Source organism: Bolinopsis microptera, chromosome 4 (assembly GCF_026151205.1).
Source record: "Bolinopsis microptera isolate Bmic1 chromosome 4, MBARI_Bmic_1.0, whole genome shotgun sequence".
Classification (NCBI taxonomy): domain Eukaryota; kingdom Metazoa; phylum Ctenophora; class Tentaculata; order Lobata; family Bolinopsidae; genus Bolinopsis; species Bolinopsis microptera.
Window position 1 is genome coordinate 2761117 of NC_087075.1, and position 13487 is coordinate 2774603.

Sequence of the window (13487 nt, forward strand, 5' to 3'; positions counted from 1 at the left end):
GAAACGTTGTGATGAATTATTTGTTTTCTTTTACCCCGATATTTCATCATCTTGGCAACCATAAAATTGATTTTGATCACTCGGTTTCCTGTACATCTCAAAGCCTGCAGAATAAAACAAAGAAACTGTGTCAGGTCCATGTGAGGTTACAAGCGATACAGCTGCTACAAAAGGTCCTCCCGCACTGCAGACCCAAGACTGACATGGCTCTCAATAGAATTGGTAGGTAATTGGTAGGTAATTGGTAGGTAGTTGGTAGGTAATCCCTATATTGTCAGTAAAGTCCATACTCGCTAGTAAAGTCTTTAAAATAACAATAATTATGTAGTAAAGTCCATACTTGCAAGAAAAGTCTTTAAAATAACAGCATTTACAATAAAGTCTTTAGAATAACAAAATTTACAGTTAAGTCCATGCTGGACACACTACCTCACCTGGTGTGGCCGGGTGAAGAGTATGTGTATCCGTGTATTGAGGACACGCCCCAAAATGAGGCTTCAGAGTTCCTGATCTCCACTTTCAACCCTAACAACTCTGTTAATTGCAGGTAAATCTCACATAATATAATGTGTATCACTTATAATATGTTTCTAGAACTCTACTCCAATTCAGACTTACTTTCCCGCTCAATGCTCACTTTAGTCCTATTGTACACAATATATCGCTCCTCTCACCCTACCCACTACAGAGTTGAGCAGGAAGGCCAGACGGTTGTACACAACCTGGGAGGAAGAGGATACTGTCTGGGGTCCACCGCTCTCGGCTACGGCGTCTACTCCTGGAGATTTGTCATCACTAAAGCTAGCTGTGCTAATAACCAACTCGGAATATGTGTTGGCGTTTCCAAGTGAGTGTTAAATTTAGTTGCACTTGTTCACTGAAGAGGTTACAAATAAAAGCTAATTCGCGTGACGTCACAAGCTTTCTCACGCGTGACGTCTCCAGTTGTCTGACGAGACTATCTCTGCAGGTTTCCAGTGAGCGACTACAATCACCGCACTACCACGGATATGTGGCTGTACCGTGGACACACGGGTAATTTGTACAACGAGGGGGAGATGCCTGGGGAACCTTTTTTCCCGCTCTACGGACAAAACGATTACATAACAGGTTATACATTATTATACATTATACATTGTTATATATTGTACTGTTTTACCTTGACTTTATATTTCTGCAGCTTTGCAATTCATAGGATTTTAATTTTTAACCAACACAATTGGGCCTTCTAAACTTCATATGTTCTGAAAATTGAATGACCGTTTTACTGTACGCGCAACTTCTTAAAAACCCTCATCTGAATCCATCCTCAGTCGAACTAAACACAATAAAAGGGACCCTGTCCTTTGCCAAGAACGACGAGTTGCTTAAAGTGGGGTTCACGAACGTGTTCCACCGTGAGTTGTACCCTGTAGTGGTGTTCTACTGTCCTACCCCGGGCGAGTGTGTTAAGATAACGGAACTCAAGGTTATCAGTGTTAACTCTCAGAATACTCACATGGGTCAGTTTAGTAATAATTTAATAATTAGTAATAATAATTAGTAATAAATAATTTATACCTGGTTGTTAGTTAAACTGATGTTAGGCCCTCCTTCAATCTTTGCTTTGTTTTGACGTAGCGATGTTTCATAGTCTCCCCAGATCAAGTGATTAATATACACGATTTATTGATCACGTGATCGAGTAATACTAATAGTTGAGTTTAATTAAGATAACGATAATATTTTGCTATACAAGTAGTTAAATGGCTGCCACCCCAGGAGAGCCGTGGTTAGCCCCCTCAACAGCCGTAGTAACGGAGGCAGTGGTGACACTCCTCGCACATCTTCACAAGCAGGAGATCTGGCAGAGGGTCATCAGCACGGAGATTGTTGAGAGATTGGGTGTTATCACCCAGTACATGCAGGTTCAAACACAAGGAAATGTTTTGTTGCACAAAACAAGTATCAATCTCATCTGTAACCAGTGCTGATTTTACATAATATGTCTAGCCTTAATTTCGTGGAACATTTTGAAACACTTTTGCCGATGATTAATTTGGAAACCTTTCCCAGAAAAAGGGTCAGTCGCCTCACGAGATGGTATCTTCAAATGTTTACAACAGTCTCTGGTCAGCTCTCGCTATTATTGGAGGATACGATCGCGGACTTAGAATCGGATCCAGGTTTATTTTCGAGCACCTTTATTTTGCTAATATCATATTTCAATATGATAAACGTATCGGATTCTAAGCTTGAGAGTTACAATAAGTAATGATATTGATAAGTATCAAATAAGTAACCCCCACATTCAATAACCAAATCACTTAATCATTAATTAGGCCCTAGTATTATGTAGTATTAATTAATTTATTTCAATATTTATTTATTTATTTAAATGATATAATCCTGGTATTTTAGTGTGTTGGGCAACAACTCCTCGAACAGTGGTGTAATTATAAAGTACCTGACGGACAAGAATGTCAGTGTCCTCTGGCACAACAATCTCCAACTCAGGTGATTATTAACAACATACACTTACTGTTAAACTCAGCTCATAAATAACGTCAAGTGCACTTTTAGTTTCTAAGTGATTGGATAAAGTACTTTTTCAAGAGATCTTGCAAAGAAGGAGTTATCAACTTATCCTAATATTTGGGAGCTACCACTTGACATTTTGTGCGCCGACGAAAATAAAGAAAATGGTCTACGTGGAAATAATAACTGCCGACAGGTTAATGGTCAAGGGAAACGCATTTGTTTAATTTTAAATAAAATTACCGGCATATTAATTTCTTGTGTTGGGAGATGATTAAATGAGCGAGACATGAACTAAGGTTACATATTATTATTATTTTAAAGACATGAACTAACAAAAAGATCTACGTTAAATGTAATGCTATTTCAGTGGAAACTGGACAAACGACCGACCAAACACACGAATAAACAAACACACTGACAAACGAAAGAAAGTTCCTCCAAGATACCGTGAACTGTGAGTTAAAAGTCGGCAATTCTTTTGATCGGTATCATCCATATATTATATAATCTATATTATTCAATATAGATAATAGCGCTTTATAGTATTAATGGGACTTATGACAGACCTCTCGTTGGCACTTCATCATTACCCTCTTCTCCCCTCTCTCTCTCTACCCTACGTTTATTTTCTCATTCTTTGACCCTCCTCCACAGAAATGAACCTATAGCAGACCTCTCCCCTTCTCCACGAATGGAAGCTTTGGATCTGGACGAGCTGAACATTCCTTTGAAGCACGTGACGAGTCTTATCGAACTTGGACTCAAGAAACCCGTCATTATCTACAGTAAGATATTTTCCAATAGTGCAATTCTAGACAACCCGTCATCATCTACAGTAAGATATTTTCCAATAGTGCAATTGTAGACAACCCGTCATCATCTACAGTAAGATATTTTCCAATAGTGCAATTCTAGACAACCCGTCATCATCTACAGTAAGATATTTTCCAATAGTGCAATTCTAGACAACCCGTCATCATCTACAGTAAGATATTTTCCAATAGTGCAATTCTAGACAACCCGTCATCATCTACAGTAAGATATTTTCCAATAGTGCAATTCTAGACAACCCGTCATCATCTACAGTAAGATATTTTCCAATAGTGCAATTCTAGACAACCCGTCATCATCTACAGTAAGATATTTTCCAATAGTGCAATTCTAGACAACCCGTCATCATCTACAGTAAGATATTTTCCAATAGTGCAATTCTAGACAACCCGTCATCATCTACAGTAAGATATTTTCCAATAGTGCAATTCTAGACAACCCGTCATCATCTACAGTAAGATATTTTCCAATAGTGCAATTCTAGACAACCCGTCATCATCTACAGTAAGATATTTTCCAATAGTGCAATTCGGTGACTTGCTGTAAAACTAAATAGCACTAGTAATTATAGTATGCATTCACTCATTAAAACCTCACCTCTAATCACCTCTAATCAGGTAACACTGAAGTGAACTATGACATGGCTGTAGAAGTCAACCTGCGGACCCTGTCTCTCCACTTCAACGTGGTTCGTAGCATGGGACTCCTCCTAAAACACAAGACTTACTGCCCTATATTCGGTAAGCTCGACCTGGAGGAACCTGTTAAGAGACTTGTGGAGCTGGCTACATCCACCACTGGTATCCAGGTATAAAGTTTTAGAGTATCTACTATTTTATCTCCAGATTTACGTCACTATATGTCTTCCAGTATAGTATTATAAAGACTCGTGCTCTGTAAATGTTTTACTAAAATAATATAGAGATAATAAGAGCTAACCACTCTAGAGTCTTCAGAAGAATGTGACGCTGGACGAGTTAGAGAGAGTAGCAGCTATCCTAATCAAAGAGCACTTCTCACCTACAATTGATAAGAACAAAGAACAACAACCTGTCCCAGTTCCTCCGCCGACCTCAACTGGCGGCCTCAGTAAGTCTCGTTCGTTCGTTCGTTCGTTCGTTCGTTCGTTCGTTCGTTCGTTCGTTCGTTCGTTCGTTCGTTCGTTCGTTCGTTCGTTCGTTCGTTCGTTCGTTCGTTCGTTCGTTCGTTCGTTCGTTCGTTCGTTCGTTCGTTCGTTCGTTCGTTCGTTCGTTCGTTCGTTCGTTCGTTCGTTCGTTCGTTCGTTCGTTCGTTCGTTCGTTCGTTCGTTCGTTCGTTCGTTCGTTCGTTCGTTCGTTCGTTCGTTCGTTCGTTCGTTCGTTCGTTCGTTCGTTCGTTCGTTCGTTCGTTCGTTCGTTCGTTCGTTCGTTCGTTCGTCCGTCCGTCCGTTCGTTCGTTCGTTCGTTCGTTCGTTCGTTCGTTCGTTCGTTCGTTCGTTCGTTCGTTCGTTCGTTCGTTCGTTCGTTCGTTCGTTCGTTCGTTCGTTCGTTCGTTCGTTCGTTCGTTTTTTTGTTTGTTTGTTTGTTTGTTTGTTTGTTTGTTTGTTTGTTTGTTTGTTTGTTTGTTTGTTTGTTTGTTTGTTTGTTTGTTTGTTTGTTTGTTTGTTTGTTTGTTTGTTTGTTTGTTTGTTTGTTTGTTTGTTTGTTTGTTTGTTTGTTTGTTTGTTTGTTTGTTTGTTTATTTGTTTGTTTGTTTGTTTGTTTGTTTGTTTGTTTGTTTGTTTGTTTGTTCTGCTTTAAGGAGAACAGACTGAAGTTATATAACTATCATAGAAACCACGCCGTCACTTAACACTCACCTCTCAAACACTCTAACTCTCAGTTACCTTAAACCCAGAAAACTTATCTAATCTATATTTAAAGCTTTGTATTAAATTTGTAACGCTTATCATGTGAGCATTGTGTGAAGTGATGATTGTAAGAGTGTATTACGTCTGCGTGTAGTTGTAACTGTGCAAAGAATAGAGCTTGTAAAGCGTGATATGAACGGTTGTAACGCGTGATATAAACGGTTGTAACGCGTGATATAAACGCTTATATAACGCGTGATATAAACGCTTATAACGCGTGATATAAACGCTTATAACGCGTGATATAAACGCTTATAACGCGTGATATAAACGCTATAACGCGTGATATAAACGCTTATAACGCGTGTTTGAATCAGTGACGAATATGTAACCCCCGTGTGTGTGACTACAGGTGAGTTTTGTGTAGACTGTGGCAACCCCTCCCGGACCTACCCCAGCGGGATCACTGTGTGTGGTTGTAGTGGCTCGTTGCCAGGGAGATCTGGTCCTGTAGGGGGCAGCCTCCCTGCTGGTAGCATCCAGCCTACAGGGGTCACCATCCCTCCCCTCACCATAGTTTCACCTCAAAACTGGCATCACAACCCCCTGAGGAGTGAGTACTGAGTAGTGTGTGACGATTTGAGTGCCTTTTTGGGGTTTTCTCCGAGTGTTTGAACTCTCTTTCTTTCTCAGCTGTCTGTGAATGACGAGTGTTTTATTCTAGACTATTCTAGAATCATCTATTTCTAGAATGTCCGATTCTTGGCTGACGTGTGAGATTTGCATGAGTTGATTTGTGTTTTTGTCTGCTGAGACTTGTGAGATTGCGCAACAAAAAAGAGGAGAAATTTCTGAAGGAAAAATTTGCATAGAGTAAATATCCCAGTAATGGTTTTTTTCGTTCTGCTGATAAAATACCAAGATCCAATCAAAATACATGATTACAAGACCAACATAACTTTCATAGCATTCACCTGGCCTCAAAATTTGGAGACTAACGTTGGTTCCTTTTAATGCAGGATCTGTTTTGATAATTCCACTTCTTTTTTAAATTAAGCATATCGCCCTTTAAAACTAAAAGCCATTCTTTGAAGTCTTCACACTTCTTCTGAATTATCATTTTAACTATTTCCGCATTTCTGCATCACTCACAATTCACATCACTTTTGTAATAGTATACGTGTGAACCATCATACTCTGGGGGTTCTTTCCGAAAAAACGTTTAAGTGGCACTTAAGTAGAATTCGTAACTTAAGTCTCATTTCGAAAATACTTTTTGCTTAACTTAGGTAGTGCGCCATCGACAGTGAGCCGCGCGTGCCGACTGTAGGATTGTTTTTTAGCGCTAATTTCGGCCAGCACAATTTTCTTCACACAAATAGATATTAAGTATCCTTCCCGACCTCAGATTGCAACAAAAATTGGAAAGCTTACTCATAGACTTACAAGGAAGGTGTCCGAAAAGTTTAAAGCATATCCAACCATCAGACATTATGTTACAGCTAAAAGCAGCGTATTTTGCCCCATTTTGATCACTATATCAACTCCGATATCCACCAAATTTTTCGGACAGTTGTGAAAGCCCTATTGGAAGGTCGTCGCCAATTTTCAGAATGATCTCATTCAAGGAACTGAAGATATATCCAAATAATACGACAAAAATCAACGAATTTGGTCAAATTTGGTCAAATTACGCGACTTTTATAGCAAATTTTGCTCCAAAAGCCGCGCACCATCAAATATGGCACCTAGGCGAAACTCACTGATCTTTTCATAAAGGTACGACAAATTTGGTATTGTGAAAATTCTCACAGTCTCTAGAAAACAATGGTACAAAAATTTTTAAAATCCGAGCAAGTTTATTTTTATGGTGCACCCCCTACTTAACTTTATGCTTAAGTACCATTTTTTCCTTTTCACCCTTTTGAAAAAAGGCAATAGTGAAAGGTTACGAATGGAGGTTTTTGCAGAAAAACGTGGATTTTGGAGAACGAGATAGGTGGGTTTAAATATGTCGTGTGTCCTTCCTTCCGTTCGTTACCATGCAACGAAAAATTTGGGCGCGCGCGAGGATTGCTTGCGGAGATGTGATGTATAGATAGCCTGTGATCTATGAATGCGCGGCGCGACTGTGTTTTAATGTATATGATGCATGTAATGTATAATATTACTATTAGGTAATACGCCCAATTTGTACGTGGCACGCGTAGTGTATTGATGTGTACACGAGTATAGTTTACCTTTGCTGATAATTTCTTGGTATTACAGATACAAGTTCTTGAATTACAGATACAAGTTAAGTTCTACGGCGATTGAACTGAATTTCAAGTGTTTCCCGTATTTGATGCATAATTTATCAATATTATTATCATGAAGATTGAAGTGAGCTGATTGGAGCTTATAATTTATAGTAAATGTGAAATGGAAATCTAGCGTCCGCCAAAACGAAACAACGGGCGCAATTCTTGTTGACTTAAGTACCGTTTCGGAAAGGACCCCCTATACTTGATTATTAGTAATCTAAATCAGTAATAGTCTCGAAATATACTGCTGCTTTTTGTTTAATAATTGTTAATGTAGCCTGAGTGAATTTGAATGAGCTAGAGCTTGTGCACTTTTCCTTCATGTTTGTAATCCTACTGTACTCGCAAAACCCGCATTTTTATCACTGTGCCCGCAAAATCCCGCACTTTTCAGTGTCGTCCTCGCACCCTCCTGCTGTACCTGCATTTTTCCCGCGCACTGTTCCATCCTCTGGCAGTTTCGGTATATCGACACAAAATCATTTTCTTCTCGGATACAATACCCCATACAACGGTAACGTGTTTTACTTTTCTTCCTTTTTGTTTGCTCAGTCTTTTCGATAAATAAAATTCAGTTGGTTATATTAAACATTAAACAATTTTACTGTCTGTTTTAATTGTCAAATTCTGTTTACCGTCGAAACCTTTTAAATAAATTACGCTTATTTTGACAGGCTTCAAATTCTACAAACAAAACAAATTTAGGCCTTGTTAAACTTTTGTCCCCTGTGAAACCCGATGAAAGGCAAATAAAACATCTGGCAATAATTGTATCTTAAATGGGAGGACCCAGTTTGTTTAACCATTTGAATTTTATATGTCATCATTATATAAGTGTTTCCATAATAAACTTTTATAACTTTTATAATAACGAAACGCTCGGTGAAGTGTGAAACGGATGCGAACTGGGCAAAAGCAATTTTTTTTTAAAACTAGCAAAGTCGTGATGTCTCACGAAGCACTACCTGCTTAATTTTCTCGGGATTACAAAATCATGTTATTGTGGGTTTTTCTATGTTATCCAAAATTGGGTGAACGTTGTATTTAGACCTCTGAATTGTGCAAGTCATGAATAGTACTAGTTAGTGTACATAAACAAGTTATGTAATTAGAGAATTAGATACTGGAGGGGAGTTGAACCATATTTGTCGGAGACACGTGACAGCGATTACCGAATCAGCGTCCATCATAACGCAAAATCACTGTCACGTGTCAAAACAAATACAGTTCACCTCCCCACCTTTACAGAAACCACCTTTATCCCTCACCACTCCCACCAGCGCCGGAAGTTCCAGCTACCACAGGTGTGTTTGGTCCACCCCTGGTGTACTCAAACGTGCCCCAAGCGGGGACCAGTGTGGGACAGACTGTTGGGGACAGCTTCTTTTCTAGCGATCAGATAACGTAAGTAATTAATCAGTGAAATCACGCGTGAGTTATTCATCACGCGTGAGTAATTAATCACGCGTGAGTAATTCATCACGCGTGAGTTATTCATCACGCGTGAGTTATTCATCACGCGTGACTGGTTGGGAACTGTGACATGTGGTATGTTATCTAGGTTTTTCTAACGAATATTAGCGTCCCCTCCCCACTAGTTGTCCAGTCTATTAGGAATTTAAATTATGTTTACCAGTAACCGTAAGCAGTAAGGTACCTTAGCACTAGCCACTAACTTCGATACGAAATTGATATCGAATACCTCCTTATTCCTATTCCTAGACCTCAATGCCTTATATTTCCTATTCCTAGACCTCAATGCCGTTGGCCCATTTTGCCCATAATCCTGACTGACACAAGAGCCCCATCCCGAAGGAACGCCTTGTGCCAACAAGATTGGTAAGCAGTATTGCTTTGCCACGGCCAGTTTAACTGCAGTCTAACTGCAGTCTAACTGCAGTCTAGTAATGCTTTGCCACGGCCAGTTTAACGGAGGTACCATGGTCTGGCTGCTGGGTTTCAGTTTAAAGGCCTTATTGCTATGTTTTATTGGGTCCAAATCTGGGATCTGTATACTAGCCAGTTAGTCAGTACTTAGAATTCTGATATCACGTTTTGATGCTTCACTGCTCTAGTTTTAGTAGGTTTTGATGCTTCACTGCTCTAGTTTTAGTAGGTTTTGATGCTTCACTGCTCTAGTTTTAGTAGGTTTTGATGCTTCACTGCTCTAGTTTTAGTAGGTTTTGACGCTGTTTAGTAGGTTTTGACGCTGTTCCAGTTGACTGGGCTGTCAAGAATTTGATGTATAATTCTTACCGCATGAATGCGCCAAAATTTGCTGCTCTGCTTTAATATCATACCAGTGCTACTTCCAATCTATGATGAAGGATCGGCTGTATGACATTTTAGTCTGACGATTTCATATCAGTCTATAAACTTATAAACTGAAAGGGGGGTGTTATACAACTGTTAAATTTCAGAAACATTATCTTTCCTAAAACTCTGTACAAATTTAATCTAAAACTTCCACTCCAAACTACCGAACATCAGATACCCCCAAACCAGGTCAGTAGTTCGACCTCTCCTAGAAATGGGCTTCACACCGGGACACATTGACCGCGCTTTAGAGGCTGTACCTGACTCCGCCTCTAGAACAATCGACAACCTCATATCCTACATGATAGACAACCCTATAACTGAGGACGAGGTGAGGATTTCCAGTGTGATTTCTTTGTCTGAGTTGGAATGAGAAACTGCTACTTATATACTTCTTGTCACGTGATATGATTGACGATCAGATCTTCGTGAATTAAGTGATATTAATTGCGTTTCGTCTCTGTAAATATCTAAAATATGACTAAATAAACTCGCTAAACTCAGTTCGGGGAGAGTATCTACAGAATGGTGTCACCTAGACAGAGACTGATAGAAGAGATAGACGAGCGGAGAACAGGACCAGCTGCAGGACCAGCTGAAGAGGTACATTTCATGATGTAATGTGACGTCACGTAATATCATGCGACGTCACGCGATATCACGTGATATAATGTGACGTCACGCGATATCACGTGATATAATGTGACGTCACGCGTTTTTTTAACTTCAAACTGTCTCATGTGGCCTCTATAATATGCTTATTGTTTATATTGATCACCTCATCCACTCACTCAAATTCTCCCATTATAATTACACATACGCATTATGCATATCATGTTTTGACTTTTGTCTCTATCGACCTTTTACCGTTATATCAACAATTCTTAAAGACTAGAACACGATACTTGACGATAACAACAATTACTTGACAAATCATTTAAAACGGCTCTCAAAACTGACCAACAACCGACAGCAGTCCTTAACACAAGACAACACAAACTGGTACGAAGAAGATCAGGATATTATCGGGGAAGATCAGGAAGAATATCTTGAAGAGTACAGTTCTGAGGAATACACCACCACCCCACCCTCCTACCCTAACCCACCTGCATCAGCCCTTATGCCTCTATCTCCACCAGTCAATATCCCTCTGATAATTAGAGGTATTACTTGTTACTAATTAGAGGTGTTACTAATTCGAGGTATTACTTGTTATCCATTGGTGGTGATTTGGGGGGAAATTTGTAAGTTAAAAGTGCGTCAAGTGCAAACGAACCATCTGTAGGCTAAACTAAACTCAGATCATCTTAATCAGTTTTGCTTTCTATAAATTTTAAGTTTGTCGAAAACCACAAATGTTGCGATTGACCCAGTCCATGTTATATCCATTAAGGCATAAACCGATATACGCAATCGCCACGAATCGTACGCAGCACGTTCATAAACAGCACTGATATCTCCGCCGCTGACGCGTATGCCAGGTTGTCCTGGAGAAATGACGTGGATCACTTTTCCTCCATATCTCGGGTAATTTACACGTGATTTACACGTGACTTACATGTGACTTACACGTGACTTTGCTATAATTGATGACTGTGTTACCATGACATTATCTGTAATGACGCTGACAACGCTGCATTACCTATACTACTAGTACCGGACAGTTATTTACTTTCTGACTACACGAATTATATTTCTGACGTGTACCGATCTTAAGGGGGCCGGGGGGGGTCTTCATCAAGATTCTCTTGAAATTGACTTTTTAGTTGTTTCTGATAGAGGGGAGTGATATCTATTAGCTGCTTTTGGTCCCAAGGAAAAATATTGTTCCTAGCCAAAATTATCGCCGGTCAAAGGTCAGCGCTTATGTGTAATTGTATTGCGTGAGCGATTTTCAATCGCGCGCCCTGAAATTCGAGTCTAAAAATCTATCTTCTCCTACATTTTTTGAGCAATCACCCTAAAACCTTCAGGATATGTTCTAAGGACCAATTAAAAGAGATTATCTGGCCAGAATTTTGAGACCTCGTTTTTTGACGATTTTTTCAGGTCCAAGATTTTGTAAATTGAATAAAAAATTTTCTAAGGCCTATCTCAAAATTCTGGCCCAGTAATCTCTTCTAATTGGTCCTTAGAACATATCCTGAAAGTTTTAGGGTGATTGCTCAAAAAATGCAGGAGAAGATAGATTTTTAGACTCGATTTTCAGGGCGCACGATTGAAAATCGCTCGCGCAATACAATTACACATAAGCACTGACCTTTGACCGGCAATAATTTCGGGTAGGAACAACATTTTTCCATGGGATCAAAAACAGCTGAGTAGAAGGTACCTAGTATTAGTTACCTTCTACTCTTTTGATGAAGACCCCCCCCCCCCCCCCTGCCCTTTAAATCAGGCGCTCTTATCACCATTAACATCTTCACATTCATTAGTTTAATGAGTTATTTGTTATCACTTCCCGTCATCAAAACATCTCATATAACGTTAAAGAGATCATCTTACCTCCGATCACAGTTTCTTGTCTGTACTCATGTTATCTAATACTGGTTATCTAAATAGACTGAGGAACCCGCGGTAACTGAGCCTGAACAAGTAGGTTGTTAATGATTCGTGTAGTGGTTAGTATCTGTAGCTGTGGGTAGAAAAAGCCTTCATAAAACTATATAGAACTATATAGAACTTTAGTATCTCAAAAATTGCATCGAAAGAGATCTTTTACAGTTTTACTGCCCAGGACATGATTCATATTTACATTTCGGAAATATTGGGTGTGATATTCTCTAGGACACCCATTTATTTCTTGGGCTGTGTCTTGATAAAGAACATAATAATATATTGATTGGTCAGGGAACAGCAGTGTATCCTATCACTGGTAGTAACATAATCCTCCTTTTCTTCCTCCTTTTATTTCTTCCTAAATTTTAGCATTGACTTCTGATAACATTAAAACTTTGCATAAATTCCATGCATATTGCATGAATATGCCTGATCTTGCATAATGCATCCATTAAATTAAAAAAATACTAGCATTAATCCAATTAACGTCAAAAATAACGTATATATAATATAATCGCAGTCCCAGCAAAGTGTAGTTCAGAGACAACGTACCCCCAGCAGAGGGAGATCCCACACAGCTCCAGATCTACTAGGTCCTGCTGTTACTGGTTAGTCAAACACTAGGAAACATTTTATGTTAATCTACTAGGTCCTGCTGTTACTGGTTAGTCAAACACTAGGAAATATTTTATATTAATCTACTATTTCCTGCTGTTACTGGTTAGTCAAACACTAGGAAATATTTTATATTAATCTACTAGTTCCTGCTGTTACTGGTTAGTCAAACACTAGGAAATATTTTATATTAATCTACTAGTTCCTGCTGTTACTGGTTAGTCAAACACTAGAAAATATTTTATATTAATCTACTATTTCCTGCTGTTACTGGTTAGTCAAACACTAGGAAATATTTTATATTAATCTGCAAGGTCCTGCTGTTACTGGTTAGTCAAACACTAGGAAATATTTTATATTAATCTACTAGTTCCTGCTGTTACTGGTTAGTCAAACACTAGGAAATATTTTATATTAATCTACTAGCTCCTGCTGTTACTGGTTAGCCAAACACTAGGAAATATTTTATATTAATCTACTAGGTCCTGCTGTTACTGGTTAGTCAAACACTAGGA

The 13487-nt window shown here is 39.0% G+C and overlaps 1 protein-coding gene across 14 annotated transcripts in view; it reads left to right on the top strand.

Moving 5' to 3' along the window:
- Window positions 1–13487, top strand: part of LOC134814412 (probable E3 ubiquitin-protein ligase HERC1) — a 60223-nt gene that overhangs the window by 23111 nt on the left and 23625 nt on the right. For 4 of the 14 annotated variants that reach the window (XM_063822518.1, XM_063822509.1, XM_063822512.1 and 1 more), the window contains 20 exons: window positions 135–222; window positions 406–547; window positions 689–847; window positions 971–1110; window positions 1314–1502; window positions 1762–1907; window positions 2056–2165; window positions 2401–2496; window positions 2888–2974; window positions 3175–3305; window positions 3969–4159; window positions 4299–4440; window positions 5592–5792; window positions 7877–7996; window positions 8763–8886; window positions 9973–10129; window positions 10303–10401; window positions 10772–10961; window positions 11192–11325; window positions 12878–12965. In XM_063822518.1, the coding sequence (XP_063678588.1) occupies window positions 135–222; window positions 406–547; window positions 689–847; window positions 971–1110; window positions 1314–1502; window positions 1762–1907; window positions 2056–2165; window positions 2401–2496; window positions 2888–2974; window positions 3175–3305; window positions 3969–4159; window positions 4299–4440; window positions 5592–5792; window positions 7877–7996; window positions 8763–8886; window positions 9973–10129; window positions 10303–10401; window positions 10772–10961; window positions 11192–11325; window positions 12878–12965 (2734 nt within the window). Of the gene's footprint in view, window positions 1–134; window positions 223–405; window positions 548–688; window positions 848–970; window positions 1111–1313; window positions 1503–1761; window positions 1908–2055; window positions 2166–2400; window positions 2497–2887; window positions 2975–3174; window positions 3306–3968; window positions 4160–4298; window positions 4441–5591; window positions 5793–7876; window positions 7997–8762; window positions 8887–9972; window positions 10130–10302; window positions 10402–10771; window positions 10962–11191; window positions 11326–12360; window positions 12394–12877; window positions 12966–13487 lie in introns of all 14 variants that reach the window. The other 10 variants (XM_063822510.1, XM_063822514.1, XM_063822511.1 and 7 more) reach the window with 10 other exon arrangements.